The 19,585-nt window shown below is 44.6% G+C and overlaps 1 protein-coding gene across 1 annotated transcript in view; it reads right to left on the bottom strand.

Moving 5' to 3' along the window:
- Nucleotides 1-2,767: 2,767 nt before the first annotated feature.
- Ino80 (INO80 complex ATPase subunit) overlaps nucleotides 2,768-19,585 on the bottom strand; it is a 122,475-nt gene continuing 105,657 nt past the window's right edge. The window contains exons 30-36 of the mRNA XM_010624714.2: nucleotides 11,906-12,064; nucleotides 11,254-11,356; nucleotides 9,572-9,660; nucleotides 7,243-7,398; nucleotides 6,785-6,944; nucleotides 5,621-5,836; nucleotides 2,768-4,353 (exon numbers count right to left, since the gene is read on the bottom strand). Of these exons, the coding sequence (XP_010623016.1) occupies nucleotides 4,136-4,353; nucleotides 5,621-5,836; nucleotides 6,785-6,944; nucleotides 7,243-7,398; nucleotides 9,572-9,660; nucleotides 11,254-11,356; nucleotides 11,906-12,064 (1,101 nt within the window). The 3' untranslated portion in view covers nucleotides 2,768-4,135. The remainder of the gene's footprint in view (nucleotides 4,354-5,620; nucleotides 5,837-6,784; nucleotides 6,945-7,242; nucleotides 7,399-9,571; nucleotides 9,661-11,253; nucleotides 11,357-11,905; nucleotides 12,065-19,585) is intronic.

Below are 19,585 nucleotides of genomic sequence, written 5' to 3'. Positions count from 1 at the left end.
GACCAGGCTTTGAGAGGGTTAAAATCCATTATCTCTTGCCCTGTTTGCAAGGAGAACGGCTCTTATGGACTAGTACAGGACCTCCATGCCATTAACCAGATTGTCCTTCCCATACATCCTGTGGTGTCAAACTCAAATATACTTTTTCTTCTGTCCTGCTGTCCACTACTCACTATTCTGTCCTGGGTTTAAAGGATCCCTTTTTCACTACCCTTTCAACAACTCCTCATAGACCCTCTTTGCCTTCACCTGGACAGACCTGGACATTCACCAATCTCAGCGGAGGTGGAATGTTTTACCTCAGAGAAATCCTCATTACTTCACAGGCCTTAGCTTGTGAGCTGCTCTTTCCACCCTCCCTCCTCTTACCTTCTGCAGTATGCAAATGATCTCCTTTGCTGCAGTCCTGCCCAGTTTTCAAAAAGACACTGTTATTCTTAAAACACTTTGACTCAAAAGGATATCACCTTCTAAGGCCCAAAGCGCTTCCCCTCTCTCACTCACTTAGGCATAATCCTCCATGGACATACTCGAACCTTGCCTCTTTAGGCTCCTGTCCCAGTTCCTACAAATCTGAGCACAGGCAATTACTACTTGGCAGATGTTCTCTGGTGCTCCCTGCTATAACAAGAGTCCCTTCAAAGTTTCTCCCCAATAGGTTGTCCATGTAGGGTCCAGGGATTTAGCTCAGAGGTGCCACTGCCTGCCTCGCTGCCCCGAGTTTGATCCCTGGTACCAAAAGAAAAAAAAATTATATTCATTAAACCCCTACCCCAATGTGAAGCTGTAGAGCAGATGTAGCAAGGAGGTAATGGGGGGTGTTAGAGTATGTTATGCATGTACCTGCCAAGGTCATCCATGCAGCCCCATGTCAGGCATGCAGTAGCCTTGAGAAGCACCCCACTCCCACCCAGCTTTTTCTTTTCTATTATGACAAAAAGATGAGGATGTCAGGTTTCATCTGGCCATGACTTGGTTAATCGATATGTTGTCTGACTCCAAGCTAGTTTTAGCAGATTAAAAAATAAAAAAGAGAAATGCAGCTCTCAGAAAGACACGCCACTCTCCCCAACAAGAAGCAGGCTGCGCTGTCTCGGAGAGAGAACCTAAGACAGGATGTGACCAGACAGACAAAAGAATACAGCGCGTCATCTTCTCTGCCTTGACCACTGCATGGACCCCAATCACACATTTGCATCGATCCCTACATGTGACAGCTACGCCGGACCCCTTTCCCAATCCCCTATTAAAAACCTCTGCCTTATGTCTGTTTGGCACTGTGGGCCTCTTGCCCTCAGTTCACCTCTGCACAGGTGAATGAAGTCTGTGCTTCACTGCTTTCCACTGGCTTGCTTGGGTGATCTCATCCCTCTCCTGTTTATTACAGAGGGTGCTGTTGCCCAACTGACATCACACAGGTGAACTACCCCTTTCTGTTTGCGTTTAGACGTCCCCCAAAGCCTCATGCAAATGAGGTGGGGCTACTTTGGAGGCGGCTTACTCTAGAGCTATGCTGCTGGGATTAAGGGCATGTGATTACTAAACCAGTACACTGGAGTGATTGGTTTGGTACCACCCTAATCCCGGTAGTCTGAGTAAAAGAGGCAGGAAGATACTAAGGTCCCTTGTTGCGTTTTCTATCGTGTGGGTGCCGTGGACTGTTTCTCCTCTGCAATGCCCCTCTCTCTGCCAGAAGGTCATTTCTTGCTTTTGGTGTCTTCTGCGGCCATGAACAGTTGTCCCTCTGCTGCCCTGCCTTGGAGCCAGCTGATGATGGACTGAAACTTCTTTGAACTGTAAGCCAAATGAACTTTTTCCTCCTTTAACTCTGGGTGTCGGGTATTTTGTCTCAGCAACAAGACCAAAGTAACTAAGATACTGCCTGAGGATTTCAGAGCTGTCAGGTCCCCAAAGGTGGCTACTGCTAACCTCAGCAAGGCTGTATGTAGCAGGAATATACTGGGGTTTTGAGGAGATGCAAAATGGAGAGGACACCCTGGTGAGTCTGCTGAGTCACTTAGGTCAAGGCGGCCACAGTGGTGACAGCCAGAGCACGGTTAGCTGGGAAACTGCTGGTTTGTACTGTATGAGGCCTTGTACATGTTTACAAGCAAGTAAGACAAGGCCTAGAGTATTGACGGCGCCACGTGAGAGGAGCACCCTTGTGACCCCCCAGGTGCCACCAGAGCATGCACAGTGAACCCTGGCTAGGAAGGCTGCCCAGCCACCTCGCTTGGGAACGGCACGAGCCCTGCTCAAAGATGATGCAATAACCTATCAGTGTTCTCAGTCACAGTAACATTTGACTGCTATTCTAGGCTGGGAACAAGTGCTCTTTTCTTGACTGGTCATTGAACTAAGTTTTTAAGGCCTGGTTGTCTGTGGAACCCCGAGGAACACATTTCACTGTTTTCTTTCAGGACTCCAAGTGTAGCTAACTTTGAGACACTGTCGGTATGAAGAGTACCACTGTGGAAAGCAGCCAATGGCCCAGGCCAAGCTGCTCATATCTAGGTCCTGAGTCATGGACGGACAGCCTGTGCTCTAGGCCTTGGCGCTGCATTCTAGGCACTCGATCAAGCCATCCTGATGGCCACTTCTGACTGCTACTGAGGAAGTGCCCACAGAGCACGCCTCGCTCCACTAACCCTGCCCTCTGTGAACATGGGACACGGGTAGGGTTCTGTCCTCCCTTTATCCTGCCACATCCCAAGGGCCCTACAAAGACCACAGACACCCTGATTTACATAAAATTATCTCACTCCATTTTATTTAAGATTTTTTATCCAGTTAGTAAAAGAAAGATGTGTCTCTCTTTATACATATATACAAGTTCAGTTATAAAAATAGCACATTCAAAGAGAAAAAAGGCTTGGCATTTTTCTGATTCTCTCTAAATAGCATCTGTACACAGGAGTCTGGGTTTGGGCAGGGGGGCAGGGGAATCTTAAAGATTTAAATTAAATGATTCCCCTATAACCTCTAACCCCCCCAAAAAAAAAGTTTAAAAATCAATCTATCTAAACTCAATTCTGTGATTTTCGGGTGTGCAAATTAGAGGCTGGCGCGTTCGGAAGCACCTGCTCCACCAGGGACTGGGTGGGAGTAGGGGGCAGGCAGGAACCCCTCCCATCCAACACTGCCCCCCCTCTCTGAGAGGCCAGCAAGCTCATGCTGGTGGGGCTGGGGCTCAGAGCATCAGGGACAAGCTTGCCCTCTCTCCACCCTCTCCACCTCACTCCTGCTGCCCCTTCCCTTCTCAGTGCAATACAGACAGTGCATACAGCCAAGCAGGGGACTGAAGGGCAAGGGTGGGGAGAATGTGCATTCGGGATGGGCAAAGGAGAATCTGCAAGAGGGGTGGTAAGGATGTCCTGCTGATTGAGGTGGCTCCTGGTCTCTTTACTGGCTTCTGGGAGTCCTTTGGGCAGGAGCTGCTGCTACTGTTGCTGGTGGGCCCTGAAGTTTGCCTGGTGTGAACCATGCAGGACAGAGGAAATGCTAGGGAACCACTGCCCATGGTTCCTGCTTCCTCTGGTTTTATGCCACCCTTATAAGCCATCAGCGTCCTTGGCATTTACTGCCCTCTCTTCAGTGCTGACACTGTGGCAAATGGGACTATGGAGACCTGGGGAGCTGTCCAGACATTTTGGACACCAGGCACAGGAGGTCCTTCCTTCCTTCTTAGCCCTACAGGAAATCATGAACTTAAGAAAACTCTCCACCATGGATGCTCTTTGTGACACCTGGAGGGCTTTTGCAAGGGATGTGATCAGAGCAGAAGAGTGGAATGGGGATGGAGACAGCGTGCCTGAGCATCTACAGGGGATCTAGGGCAGGCCCTTCCTTGGTAAGGGGTTTGAGATAAAGCCACAGAGTTCATCTGGGAGGCTGTGGGGCCAACCCTGTCCTTGGGCCCTCTTCTCATAGGCCGCCCCAGAGCACTCCTTGGGAAACAGGTGATAAAAAAGTGCTCACACCAACCACCTGCCTGTCTTCCCTTTGCTGTGACTGGTCCTCTCTGCCCTCACACTTAGGATGTAAGACGCTGTGTTGGGCAAGTCATCCAAAGACCATCTGCAGGGTGGGACTTGAGTCCCTGGTTTGGTTGAAGGAAGCTGGTGGGCCCAGATGGTTACCATCCTCCAGAAGGATTGATGCCTTTGCCCTGTTTCCGGACCAGAGAGTCTGAGGCGAGGCTGCTGGTCATGTGGAGGCTCTTGGGAGTCCCAGGAACATTATTTCCTTTGCTCAAAGGGGAACTCAAGGGAGAAGAGGTGCTTGAGGGTCCAAAGTCAGCAAGGCCAGCAGGCCGGACAAGGGACGTCTGCAGAGGACTGCTGGCAGAGATTCCTGTGAGAACAGAGAAAGAGATGGGATGACTGTCAGCACCAGGTACAGGTGAGCTGCCTTGGAACCTGGGGTGTTATCAGAGTCTGGGCTGGAGCACAGGGGTGGGGAATCCCTCACCAACCTCTTATTGGCATATGTGCTCACTCTTCCTATCAAATTATCTTTTCACTAAGAAGGATATCTCTTAAAGAGAAAATAACATCTACTCAGCCTTCCTTGTATGACATTCAGGGTAAACTGTCTCCCCACACTCAGTGTGGGATGCCAGCATTACAGGATGAGAACAGTAGCTTACAAACTCTAATGCATTTTTCTTTTTCTTTTTGAGATAGGGTCTCACTATGAAACTCAGGTGGGTCTTGAACTCAGAGCAATCCTCAGAGTCTTAGCCTCCCGAGTGCTGGGATGAAAGGTGTGTACCACCATGCCTGGTCCTCTTTTTGTCTTCTCTTTGTGATATGCTTCCTTCTTAATTTTTTTTTTTTGTGTGTGTGTGGTGCTGGTGATTAAATCCAGGGATGCTCTACTACTGAGTTGTTGCATTCCTAGTCCTTTTCATTTAAGGTAGATTGGGAGAACTACCCAGGATTGAATTTGTGATGCTCCTTGCCTCAGCCGCCCTCAATACTGAGATTGCAGGCATGTGCCACTATTTTTGGCCTCCTTCTTCATTTCACAGATGTGCTCTACTCCCCAACAAATCTGGCCAGAGGGCACAAGGCTGCCTCTCTCTGTCCTCATGCAGTTCTCCTGCAGTGGCCATGGTCATCCCTCCTAAGCCTTGCCACTTCAAGGACCCCAGTCAAATCCCTCCTCTTTGATGATGACTCCCAGGACAACAGTGAACTTTCCTTTTTTTTTTCTTTTATGGCTCTAGACATGAAACAGCTCTGGCCACCAAGCCAGGCATCAAGCTAGGATGCACAGAGAACTGCCTGCTTTGCCCAACCAATGAACATCACTACCAATGAGAAGTCTTTCCACGTACTGCTGAGGGGTTGAGAGTGAACCTTTCTTTTTTGTACTATGGGCCAAATACACTTACATTTGATAATACAGTCTAATACGATTCTTCAGTGCTTCTTGTATACCATTTTATTTTGCTAAAAATAAATTTGAATTGTTGGGTGTATAAACATATCTCTGTTCACATAGTACATAGTCTTTGCCCTTGGTTTCCATTCCCAGTTAATAAGCACTGTTGATTTTTTTTGTGCCTTGTGCCATCTGCACCCTGACAGGGTACAGCCACCCTGGGCCTCTGCACCTTTAGACACGTTGTACCCGTATGCAGCATAGGCAGCTGCAGAGGCTGCCGCAGCCCCAGCTTTGGCTCCTGCCATTGCAGCAGCGCTGCCTGCTGTGGACTTCCGGCTTCGGCCTTTCCCTGGTCCTTTTGCTGTGCTTCCTGAACCTCTGGGGCGGCCTCGGCTTCGGGCTGACTGGCCACGTCCTGCAGCTGGCATTTCCTGAATGGAAATTCCTGTGAGAACAAATGGTCAAGAGGCAAAAAATGAATCTCTCCAAAATGTTAACAGAATCTTCCCCTAACAGGGAAAGCTGATTGATTCTCAGGGCAGGCACGTGCATGTGTGCGTGTGTGCATGTGTGTGTGTGTGGTCTCATTACGTTGTGCAGACTGGTGGAGAACTCTTGGGCTCAAGCCATCCTCCTGATTCAGGGTGACACTGCAGAAGTGCATCACTGTGACTGGCTTTTCAGGCTGTTTGAGGATTCCTGCTAGGTCTGTCTTTGGCCGCTGTGCCAGAGCACTAAGAGTTCTAAACAGCTAACAGCCTGATTTCTCAAGCTTCTGAAGAGGGGTTCCACTATTCCGTTACTGAATGAACCCCAGGGACTTGCTAGCTGGGGTCTAGCATGCATTTGCATAGACTAAAGTGCTTCCTACTTGGACAGTCAGTCAGCTTCAATTCTAAGTTCCTCCCTTTGATGCTGGGTATCAAACACAGGACCCTATACTTACTAAGCAGGCATTCCGCCATTCTACTGATAAGCCCTCTTTTAAGTTTTAACTTAGAGCTCCCCCAAGAAATAGCAGGAACTCTGGGACTCACATTAACAAAGTGAGAAAATGCCCAGAAAAGCTGATTTTCATTAAAAACTAGCAAAAAATTAGGGCAACTACAAAAGACAGAAATAACTAAAAAACAAAATTTAAATCTTTGTAAAGTTTTCATTTATTGTTTTCTTACACATTCTCTTTCTTCCTTTCCCTTGATATGGATATTGGGGGAAAGAGGTCTACAGAATCTCCTTTTTGCTCCATCCTACTTTTCGTTAAAGGGGAAAAAAAAAGTTTTCTTTATCTGAGAAAAGAATTAGAATCTCACTCATCACCAAACCAACACTTTCCATGAGGTAATAAAGCAGGTTCAGGTACACAAGACAGATGGATGGAGGGATTACTTACCATTCACGGTGTCTGAGACTGAACCTGTGACAGAAGCAGGAGAGTTGGTGGCTCGAGACTGAGGGGCTGAGGAGGCTGGGTCATCCACGATGACCAGCATGTCACTGCTGCTCTCATCGGGGGGGATGGAGCCAGTGTGCAGCTCACTGCTGATAGAGATCTGCAAGTGGAGGGGTCAAGATCATCAATGCCCTCAGTGCCCACACCCACAGCCCCCGCAACCGAGAACATGTTCACAGGACACAGCCAATCTCTGGGCTTCCCTGCTGAGGATCAGATTCTCCTGCTTGGGCTTAGAAGCTAGCCTGTCCTCAACATTTTCATCTTGTAAATCCCATGGCACAACCCTCTCCCACACAGCAGGAAGACTCTAGAGACAAAGGCCGGCCAGCGGCATGTCCCTCTGCAAGGCCAGGATGTATTCCCACAGCTGTGATGAACACCATCAGGAGCCTCACCTCACTGAAAGGGCTTGGCATGGCCGAATCCACGCTAATAAAGGAGTCATCCCCATCAGCAGAAAGGTTGGAGTTATCAGCAGAAGGAACAAATGGGATCACCAGGTTAACACCCTCTTTCCTCCTTTTCCCATCCAATTCATCTTCCTTTTTCTTCTGGGAACATAAAAGATAAGGATATATGAAAAAACCATGACAGTTTGCTCCAACAGTAAAATGGAATTAGGAAAGAAAATGGTGACAGAACTTGTATTCTTTATGAATTTCTCAACCCCCCCCACCAATGTGGCACTACTGTGGATTGAACCAAGGACTTTATGTATGGTAGGCAGACACGCTGCCACTGGGCATTGCCCTCAGCCCCTTTTGTAACAAACTAAAAACTCATAAGGAAGGAGGAAAAGATATTTCACTATAATTATAGAGTTACCTTTTTCTTAGGTGCTGGGGATTGAATCCAGGCCCTCCTGTATACTAAGCACACTTGCTATCATTGAGCAGCACCTTAGTCCAATAGAGAGTTTAAAGGTAGGCCAGCCATGCTGAGCCAGAGCCACATGCAGAAGGAGAAGGGTATGCCAGGCTAGGGCAGCAGCACTTCTGGGGCAGGATGAATGCAGCCTCCCAGAAGTGAAGGAGGTTGTTTTTTTCTCACACACACTTTTTGGTGCTGGGAATTGAGCCTAAGGCCTCACACAGGCTAAATATGCCTCTACTACTGAACTACAGCATATGCTCATCTATAAATTTTAATATATATACTTTTTTTTGAGATGAGGCTTCACTATGGGGGAAGGCTGGGCTTGAACTCCTAGGCTCAAATGATCCTTTCCACCTGCGCCTCCCAAGTAGCCAGGACATCAGGCTTGCACTGATCACCACCAGCCCTTTTTTCTTTTGAGACAAAGTCTCATTAAGTTACTAAGTTGCTCATAGTGGGTTCTAACTTCAGCCCTCTTGCTTTAGCCTCCCAGAGTACTGGAATTACCATGTGTGTCAACACACCTGGTTAGAGCTCCCTACATATACTTTTAAAGATTTAGAGCAATTATAGATTTACAGCAAAATTCAAAGGATAAATGCATGTTTTAAATATGCAAAAGGAGAATGAAGGGGCCTATTTATGCCTAAGAAAAAAATGGCATAAATAAGTTGCTTCGGTCATTATTTCTTAAATTTACATGAAAGCTCTTAAAGGTTGAGTGAAGTACACTTGGCAATTTCAGAACCAAGTTCAGTAGGCTATGTCACAGATCAGGGACTGGAATCACAGAATGTACTTATCAGCTGCTGCACCAGTGCATCTGTATCTACCCTTACTGTACATCTCTGTGCAATTCATACGGTTACTGGTATTCTTTATTCTGCAGCTAGAGCAGCAGTTATATGCGATACAAACTGTTAATCCCTTTACTGTCCCATGTGAGAAAACCACTTTTTCTTCTTTGGCATTTTCTCTAAATGTTACAGCTATTTAATTTTAAACAGTGGTAAGCAATGGGTTAGAGGTAGATGTTTGAGGGTGGAGTGACTGAAGCCTGGCAAAATGAGTAGAGATGGCAGCCCAGGCTAGGAGGACCTTGATTCTTCATTCTCAGGACTTCTCAGCTTTGTAGAAGCAGTAAGTACCAGGGGAACCCTTCAGGTTAAACACTGTTGTTCTCAGGGAAGTTCAATCAAGGATTTGGACTCTGAGACAGAAGATGTACTTCCAGTACATCTACTGGAAGTGATGGCACGACACGAACAGGCTCCTAGGCTGGTAACTACGGCCTTATGGCCAAAGGGACATAGGACCTTTCTAAGACCCCATGTAGTGGTGGTGAACCTACGGCACACAGGCTGCAGTAGCCAGGCAGAGCCCTCTCTGTTGGCACTCAAGCCCAGTCTCCCAGCAACTGAGCACTGGGTAACAATTGTTTTTTCTAAACTCAAACCTCAGTATTCAGGTTTAATTGCAGTGTTGGCACTTTGTCATAAATAAGTGAGTTCTGGGTTGCAATCTGGGTACTTGATCGCTAAAAGGTTCACCATCACTGCCCTATGTGATCTAGCAGTGTATGCAGGTAACACTGATCTTATGTTTGGCACTGGCAAGTGGTTTCCATAATCAAACTGTGAATACAACAGGGTGAATCTGAGAGGGGAGTGTAGGTCTATCAAGGCTGCATTTCTCCTCATCAAACATCTTTCAGCCCATAGCCGCTGAGAGCCACACACAACTGGAAGTATACCAGTCAGCAACAGAGATGACAAGCTGTGTACTGGAAGCCTGTTCCGTAAGTGTCCCAGGCCCACAACCCCTATCAGTACCCCAGCCTGGAAATACCTTCTCTGCATACTTTTCTCGCTTGCGCTTGCGTTCTTTCACGCGGTTGGTTTCCTCCTGCTGCCGTTTCTCTTCCTGACGTAGTCTTACTACCAAAGAAAAACTATCATGAGGTGCCTGTGGCAATTATAACCCTATTCTCTGAAATTAAAGGACCATATCCTCTGATGTTGACATTCTAGGTATGACTTTAGTCTATTTCAGGCAGGTAACTGGTGGTTTTCCAACTCAGAGAAAGGACAGAGTTCCTGGATTCTCAACAGCTTTTGAGTTCAAACTAGGACTCCACTCAATGATCATGGGCCTTTCTCTGCCCCTAGCCTCTGACCAACTATTGTCTAGACATTTAATACCTCTGTATTGCACAGATGAAAAAATGTTTTTACAGGGTGCTGGCAAATATCAATCTATTTCTGAGGTGCTTTTGTGGAAGTTCTCAGAACATCACAGGATAAATCTGAAACCCAATGTTCTGAAAAGCCAGAAACATGTAGGAGAGGGGCTTGTATGGTTAGAGCAGTGTAGACCTTCAAGTACTCTATGAAAATAGTAAATACATTACTGCTGAGGAGTTGGGCATAGCCTCCCTCCCTGTGTAAGCTGAAAGTATATTTGAAGTCACATTTACTTTTTTGGGGGTGCCAGGGATCAAACTCAGGATCTTGCCCTTGCAAGGCAGGCAAAGCACCACTGAGCTAAATCTCTGGCCCAGATTTACTTTTAAAATACAATGAAATTTTGCCCTGTATTCCACAAAATATCCTTGTTCAGGTCTTGCTATAAAGTTACAATATACTCTACCTCACCCCAGAAAGAATGGTTAGTGCTGTAAAATCAACCCATAACAAATGCTGACAGGGCTGTGGGGAAAGAGGAACCCTGTGCCATTGCTGATGGGAGTGCAGACTGGTGCAACCACTGTGGAAATCAATATGGAGATACCTCAAACAACTAGGATTGGAAGTACCATTTCACCCAGCTATTCCCCTGCTGGGTATCTTCCCCAAAGAATTAAAAGAATCATACCACAGAGATACATGTTCACCCATAGAAGCATAATTCATGATAGCTAAAACTCGGAAGCAGCCCAATTGCCCAGGAGACTGGATAAAGAAAATGTGTGCGTGTGTGTGTGTTTTAAATAAAATGGAGTACTACTCAGCCATAAAGAATGAGAAACGAGACATTTATAGCTAAATGGATGCACACTGAAGCGATACTCAAGTGAAAAAAATAGGACACACCTGTAAATACTGAATAGTTTCTTAGGTGTGAGAAACTGAGAGTGTAATTAAGGACTAAAAGATAATGTGAAATAGGAAGAAAAGGTTCAAAGGGGGGAAGGGGAAGTGGGAAGGTAGGGGAAAAGAAAGAGGGGGAATGGAATTAATATGAGAAGAAAAAATGGAAATGAAGTCTTTGTAGACTTCATTTAGGGGTAGAGGGGTTGAAGGGAGGGCAGGGGAATGGGGAAAAAATGAGAACCAAGATGGATTATGTAAAGGTGCAAATTTCCAATGATGAATGTCATTCTGTTGTATACCTTGAATGTTACCAATAAAATTAATATAAAAAAATGACAATATAAAAATGCACCCTCGAATACACTCTGGCTTTGTCCAGTCTTGGCAAGTATACCTTCCGCTCCCAGGTCATAGGCATGGATTATTTAGAGTACGTACGTTTCTTCTCCAACTCTTCATCATCTAGCAGAAGACTAACCACCTCCTTGGGTTTCAAGGTATCTGGCTTGAAGTTCCCACCTGAAATCACCATCCGCTGAATCTACAAAAGCAGATCAAAACATTATCTCCAGGCATCCATTCCCTCAAAGCAAATATGGCAAGAGAATAAACAACTCTCAATCAGCTCCTCAGGGAAGGCCTCTTATTTCCCTATTCATTTCTTGTTTATCCAATTGACTCCTCCAGGTCCAATAGAGAGAACAGTAAGAACTTATCTGCTTGGGACTGTTAAACTGACAGCTAGTAAGCCCAACAGTACTGAATTAGGATGGAGAAAACTGGTTTCTTTGGAAATTTGGCACACAACTCAGATGTAGATAAGCAAGTATTAGGATTAGGACTTTAAAATGTCACCCTTCTTTCTCTGAATCTAAGAGTGTGTCTGAGGGTCCTCACCAGACTCAATCTGCTCAGAGCAGCAGCCAAGACTGCTATTGTACAGACTTAGGCATGACTTTCTATATAGAAGAAATTCTAGTTTCTTTATGACCAATGAAAAGCAAGAGAGTCTTAAACAATGTTAGTCCAGTCAACGTGGCTAAATTCCTATTCTCTCCACCAGCAGAGTTATCCTTTCCCCTGTGCTTACCTCACTTTTCTCCTTGGCTCTCTGCAGAATGCGCTCCTCGATGGTACCTTTACAGATGAGCCGATACACAGTAACCTGCTTTGTCTGCCCCAAGCGGTGGGCTCTGTCCATGGCCTGCTGGTCAACAGTGGGGTTCCAGTCACTGTCATAGAAAATCACCTGCACAAGCAAGATAAGAATACAGTTAAGACTGCACCATGGTCCAGGCAGGACAAACCAGCCACTCATCCGTTTGCAATGGTTTGGTGTAGGCAGGGTCAGATTTCTGTGGTAGCAGGATGAGAAGATAAATCTTGTCAGAAGACCAAGACATTCTGACATTTAGTCTGGGCAAAAAACATATGCTCCTGGCCTTTTCAAGGTTCATTTAAAAGAAAGAAAAATATATTGTGATAGCACATCCTTGCAATCCCAGCTACTTAGGAGAATCACTGGAGCCCAAGAGTTTGACACCACCCTGAGCAGCATGGCATGACTCCCAATTCTTGAAGAAAATAGAAGCGGCTGGGTGTGGTGGCACTTGCCTATAATCCCAGTGCTTGGGAAGCTGAGGCAGAAGGATTGCTGCAAGTCCGAGGACAGACTGGGCTATACAGTGCGTTCAAGGCTGGCCTAAACTACACAGTGAAAACCTGTCTTAAAAATCAAAAAGAAAAAAAAAGGTCTTAGTATGTTAGAGTATGTTAGTGTCACTAATAGTTAACCCTTAGTGCAGCCATTGTTCCAAGACAACAATCTCCTTGACTTGGGGACTGACCATCAACACCTCCATCTCAGGCCAGGGATGTAGCTCAGTGCATGTGCATGTGCAAGGGGAAAGCTCTGAGTTTGATTACCAGCAGTGAAAAAAGAAAAAGAAAGCCTTTCATGGTATAGATGAAAAAACTGAGGCAGAGAGGAATTAGAGAATTTGTCCAAGACTCACAGCCACACAGTAGGTGGTGCTCAGTGTGAGAAATGGGCTTAATTTCTTAATCACTGAGCTACTTTGGAAAGACAGGAATGGCTTTCCTAGCACTTTGGCTTCCATCAGCAGGGTCAATTTCTGTTCCAAGAATTCCAAAGATGGAATGTTTAAAGAATTCCTTGACCCAGCACTCGGGAGGCTGAGGCAGGAGGATCAATGAGCTCGAGATCAGCCTGGGCTACATAGTGAGTTCTAGGTCAATCTCAACTACATAGTGAGGCCCTTTCTCAAAAAATCACAACAAAACAAAACAAAAATGGACAAACAAAAACTAAAGGATTCCTTGGAAATTACTTAAGTTTGCTAAGCAATAAACAAACAACAACAAAATATACCACCACCAAGTGATCCCAGATTCTACAGACTTCTGGTGCTTTGGCCCTTAAGGCTACTACTCAACATGCTGAGCCTCCCAAAAGAATCTCAGGTCACGTGAGCCATCATTCTTCATGTGTCTCCTCTGTATCTAATCAGTCACCAAGACAGGCCAGCATTTCTTCAAATGAACCTGTGTTTCCTGCAGTTCCACTACTACCATCCTGGCCCAGAGCCTCACCCATCCCATCACAGCAATGGGCTTCCAGGTCTTATTTTTCTTCCTCAGTCTACCTTGAGCTCTACCGCAGACTCGTCCCTGCCGGTTATGCTGTGACACTCTTAAGTCCCAATTCCCCTACATAACTGGGCTCTGCTGTACTAAGCCACCTTCATTTTCTATTTATTCCCTTTCATCAGACAAGTTTTTCCAGTGTTCTCACTTATGTTTGTTTGTATGCATCTCTTTTCACTGAAGTTCTCTGACCTAGGATCTCGATTCTGTTTTTGCTGGAGGTGCAGACTGCATCCACACGTGCCTTCACACGTGCCAGGAAGTACTCTACCACTGACTCACACCACCAGCTCCCATCTCCCTTTCTTTATGGGTCCTTTTAGGCTTAGTTTCAGCTCTGACACTTCCAGGAACGCCTCCCTAATTTCTGTCATCTATTACGATGTCTCCTTTTCCTATTCCTCTTGAATTCTTCCTAGAAGTAGTAAGGGCTAAATTCTGCTGAGTCCTTACTATGAGTCAGGCACTAGTGTGCATACATAGCTCTCTGCATTTTCACTATAATCCCACGAATAGCCTTTACCTTAACAACAAGGAAGAAACTGGCCTGAGATCACAATAATCAGCTAAGCTAGGGTCTGACTGGGTGATCTTCTTTAACACTAGAAGAGTACTTTTCTGTTTGAAGTTCAGGCTGGCCTGGAATTTACTATGTAGCCCAAGTTGGCCTCGAACTCAGTGACGATCCTCCTGCCTCAGCCTTCCCTACAGGCGTGCACCACCACACCCAACAGAACAGCTCTTTGTATTGCCTACCTACCTTGGTTCAAGTACTCACTTAATTACCATTTTCTGGGGGTGTTCAATTATTTCACGTATGCCTTTTTTTTTTTTTGGTGGTACCAGGGATCAAACTCCGGACCTTGCACTTGTGAAGCAGGCAGCAGAACCACTGATCTAAATCCCTAGCCTATGTATGCCATTTTAAAGAGTGAGTTAGTTGTCTTTCTTGAAACTGTTTCTCTAATGCTTTTCCCAATCCTTAAAACTGTTTCAAAGGAATTTATCTGTGTTCTCATTTAAAGAGGGAGGCAGCTGGGGGGCATGCTTATAATCCCAGCTACTTGCAAGGCTAAGGCAGGAGGATAGGAAGTTCGAGACCAGCCTGGGCAACTTAGCAAAACCCGTTTCAAAATAAAAAGGCAAAAAAGGGCTGAGTATGTAGCTCAGTGGTAGAGTGTTCCTGGAATTGATTCCCAGTACTGGGGAAAAAAAAAAAGAGAGAGAGAGAGAGAGAAAAAGGGCCATTCTTTGCAGAGTTCAGATTTTGAATAAAGATGGACAAAGGTAACAGCATTTTCAATGCTCTTGCCTCTATTAATAAGACATCCACCCCACTGATTTTCTTACAGTGGCCTTTTTGGTTTAGCTTTTTATTTTCCTCTCTCTCTTTTTTTGGTACCAGGGATTGAACTCAGGACCTTGTGCTTGCGAGGCAGGCAGCAGCACCATTGAGCTAAATCCCTGGCCCTGGTTTAGCTTTTTAAATGAGTTATAATTCTTTAAAACAACAACAACAACAAAAAAAAAACACCACTTTTTTTTTGTTTTGCTTTGTTTTGTTACTGGGGATCAAATGGTACTTGTTTTAGACAGGGTTTCACTACATATGAGGTGTGATGTAAAAATACAGTGAATGCTTAAAAATTTTTATTACAGTAGAAGACACATTAATCCCCCTTAAATACTCCTCTTCACTTGAAACACACTTATCCCATCATTTTTGCCACTTTCTGAAGCAGTTCTAGAAGTCCTCTTTTGTTAATTTTGCCTTTGGGGAAGAGCCAAAGTGTCATGGTGCCAGATTCTGTAACTAAGATGGATGAGGACACACACTGTAACATGTTTATGAGCCTGCCTTTCTGTTGCATGGCACTTGGGAGCAGCATTCACTGGATTTTTTTTATCACACTTTGTGAAGACACAGATATGTTCTTTCTAACAATGGGATAAGTGTTGAAGTGATGGGGAATATATTGAGGGGATTAATGGCAATGTGCCTTTTAATGTAGCACTTCACTGTGTATCTTGATCACCCCTTGTACAGTCCAGGTTGGCTTTAAACTCATGATCCTTCTGCCTCAGCCTCAATACCCGACAAGATCCCTCAATTTTTAACACAGGTTAGAATCCTTGGGGAGGAAACTGCAAACTGCCTATCAATGAAAAATTCTTTGTGAAAGAAATCCAGTGTCTCCAGATCTGATTTGAAAGTACATTAACACTTGTCACTTTTAGAGAACATAGTAAAACTGACTCCAAGATATTTTAGGGTTTCAAACAGGACACACAAAATTCCAGAAAGTCCATTTTAATCATGGACAATGAGAATAATGTAAGGAAAGACAGAGTGAACAAAAAGGAGACCTTCTGTTGGAGTAGTGGGCAACATTACTCATTCAACATCCCTAAGTGACACACATGTAGAGACTCAAACCTGGGGCAATGAGTCAGCATGACTCCACCGTGGGGAGGCCAAGATCATGAATCATTGCATAGCGATGGCCGGAACATTTACACTTTCCTAGAAATCTCAGTGGTAACCACAGCCCTGATTCAACATGGGTTCTTCTGCTCTCATAAGCAGTAAGAATAAAGCTCATGTTTACAATTTAACTCAAAACAATCTGAAATTTAGTGGCTATTTATTTTTTAAATGGATTAAAAGAAGTGAGAGATTGGGAAGACAAAAGAATAGGATGCTTTATAAAAAAATACACAGAGGAAAAAATAATGAAATATGTTTAAAAAAATAAACAGGTTAAAACAAGAATAAGAGCACTGGGGATGTAGCTTATGGGAGAGTACTTACCTGGTGTTCAGGAAATTCTGGGTTTGCTCCCCAGTACTACCAAAACCAAAATGAAACAAAACAAAGCAAGCTCAGTGGTTCTGTCACCTGCCTTGCAAGCACAAGGTCCAGAGTTCAATCAAGCATACCAAGGAAAAACAAAACAAAACAAAGCAAGAGTAAGAGTGGGAGAACAAGAAACCACAACAGATAGATGTTTCCTATCTAATTGGAAAACCAAATAAACACTGGGTTACTCATGACGTGAGGGGACTGGTAGGGACAGACAACGCACTAGAGAGGGACAGAAATAACACTTATATTTCATAATCAGGTTTAGGGAGTTCAGTGAGACATTCTAGGAAAAAACAAGTAACAATTATAGGCCCGAACAACTGATTTCCTAGGAAAGATTAAGGCAAGTCAACCTACAGTGAGAGGACCAGCAATGACTAAGGAGAAATATATGAATGTCAGCACCTTGGTAAAGCTGTAAACACCAAGCCTTGCAGGCATGGGGGAAGGGAGGGGAGAGCTGAGAGAGGTTTGAGGGGCTGCTACACAGGTTGATTCTGAAAGGGAGTCTCAGAAGATGAGGCAGTGAAATGGAAAACAGGAAAATTTCCAGTTTTAAAAAGTGGAAAAAGCTGGACAAGTACTGGAGATTGGAGCTTTTTCTCCCAAGAGATTCTGTGGAAATTCAGTCTCTTGGCAGGGATAAAAGCTGACCCATTAACATAGGACTCTTCATAGAGCTACGAAGGGAAAAAAGTTCCTCTGTTTTCTCTACCTATAGCATTTGAAACAGGTTTGACATAGAAACAAAAACAGAGCAGTTTATGGTAACTACCTCTCATAAACAGAGTTAAATGCAAAGATATCCTTACTCCAGGAAGAATATACAAAGAACAGCACTGACAGTGAGGGCCAGCAACTACTCATCACTGGCTAAAATGTTTTTATTAATCAATGGGGATGGCCAGATTCCTACTCACAAATACATGTTTACATATTAACTCTCAATCATGAGACAGTCAGTTTTTCCTGACATGGTAGGCCAACTAAGCTCTTCCTTGTACATAAATGGTTCTGGGATCTCTCAAAGCTAAGAGCAAAGGAAAGATGCCAATAGTTAAACCTATTGTTTTCTTATTTCACACACACACACACACACACACACACACACACACACACACAGCATTAACTTGAATTCACACAAAACAAAATATAGTCTAACAATTTCAGTCTTACTATTCCATTTTTCTAAGGAATACTGAAGACCTTCTAATTTACAAGTGAGTCCAAAATTATATTAAAATATAAACTATTGGGCCAGAGGCTTAGTTCAGTGGCACCGTGTCTGCCTCACAATCACATCACAATATCCTGAATTTGATCCCTGGTGCCAATAATTAATTAATTTTGGAATTTAGAGTCAGAGCATTAAGAGCCTCTCTCTACTCTCCAGTATGAAAAAGGAATTCCTAACTTCTACTTCTCTACGGTTAGGGGCCTAGGTCTACTTTGGGTCTTTGTGGCTGGGAGGAGTTCCTCACTCCCACAGGCTAAGTTAGGGAACCTTGCAAGCATGATGCCGACTTCCTCCAAATCTGTTTATCTTTTTGACTACTATTCAAATGAACAACTACAGAAACTATTTCTTTAGAAACTGTAGACCAAACCTGAGACAGGGAAGATAGGAAGGGAAACACCATTTAAAAAAACAAACTTAATTAGATCCTTCCAGGTGATCTCATCCAGCCTCACAGTCTTAAATACTATATATGATCTGATGAATCCAAATGTATCTTCAGCCCCAGTTTTTCATCCTACTGCCTACCTGGCATCCCATTTAATGTCTGATGCTCCTGGTTTTCCCACTTCTACCATTCTTCTAGTACTTCATACTATACCTCACAGGGTCCACAACAGAAGCCAGAGAGACACATTTAACATTCAAGCTAAGCCGGCCACGGTGGTATCAGCTGTAGATCCAGTGTGGGCAATATAGCGAGACCCTGAGAGTGTCTCTAAGACCAAACCAAACCCAATTCGATTGTGTCCCCTATTCCAGTTCTAGTACCATCCCAGAACCCACCCTATTTTAAAAGTCTTGTTTTTGAGACAGAATCTCACTATGTAGCCCAGGCTGGCCTTGAACTTGAAGCAATCCTCCTGCCTCAGCCTCTCAAGTGCTAGGATTACAGACAGGGCCAACATGCCTAGCTCAAAAGTCTTTACTATGGCCTCCTAAGCCCCGCAGGCCCTTCTTCTAGGACACCCATCTCTGAATACTCTACCCTCACTGATTGTACCTGCTCTGGGCTCCTTACTTTTCTTTGATTATGCCCAGCATGTTCTCGCCCTCGGGATTTGCACTGATCTCCTCGGCCTGGAGTGAGCTTCTTTCTGCTAGACAGATGCTCTGGCTGGCTTCTTCACTTTTCTCAGATCTTACCTCAAATGTGATCTTACCAGAGAGGCTTTACCAACCCATATAAAACAGCAACTCTGATCATTCTACCACTCCTCGCCTTCTGCAATTTTCTCCATAATATTAATGTTGGGTCTTTAAGTTTTGTTTATACTATGTCTCCCACTCCCACCCCACTAGCAATGTAATTCCTGGTAATTAAGAGGACAGAAATGAACTTCATTTTGTTGTATGCTGAATTACTAGTGCCTAAAACAGTGCTGGTCCTTGGCTGATGCTTATTATACATGTGCTGAAGGAAGGAACAAATGAATGAACGAAATGGTCTACACACTAGAAATATGACTTGCTTCTATGCTGTGGCCAAACTCTAGTATGTAAAACAACTGCTTACAACATAATGGGATTGCTTGAGTAGGGTGAGAGGGCTGGAAAGGCATGTGACAAGTGAGTGAGGTTTGAAAAGCAAAAAGAAAGTTTGCCAGGTGGAAGAGGTGGCTCACAGGAAAACAATCGAGGCTGAGGGAACACTGAGTGCAACAGTGCCACTAGCATGGGCATTCAGAACTAAAGGTCAGTCATTTATTTTCTGGAATATACATTTTGGAAGGGAAAGTGGTCTACCAATTAGGCTGGAAAGGTTACGTCATAAAGGCCATAATGAAAAGCCTGTACATAGCTGTGTATGGTGACACACACCTGCACTGAGGAGACTGAGGCAGGAGGATTTTGAGTTCAAAGCCAGTGTGAGCTATAGTCAGACCCTGTCTCAACCAAATCAAACCAAATGAAACAAAACTAACCAACCAAACAAAAAGAGCCATATATGTGTGTGTGTGTGTGTGTGTGTGTGTGTGTATGTATGTGTGTATATATAT

This window comes from Fukomys damarensis, unplaced genomic scaffold, assembly GCF_012274545.1.
Source record: "Fukomys damarensis isolate Sample0158 unplaced genomic scaffold, DMR_v1.0_HiC HiC_scaffold_17, whole genome shotgun sequence".
Classification (NCBI taxonomy): domain Eukaryota; kingdom Metazoa; phylum Chordata; class Mammalia; order Rodentia; family Bathyergidae; genus Fukomys; species Fukomys damarensis.
Note: the sequence above shows the minus strand (reverse complement) of the source record. Positions and strands in the feature narration are given on the sequence as shown.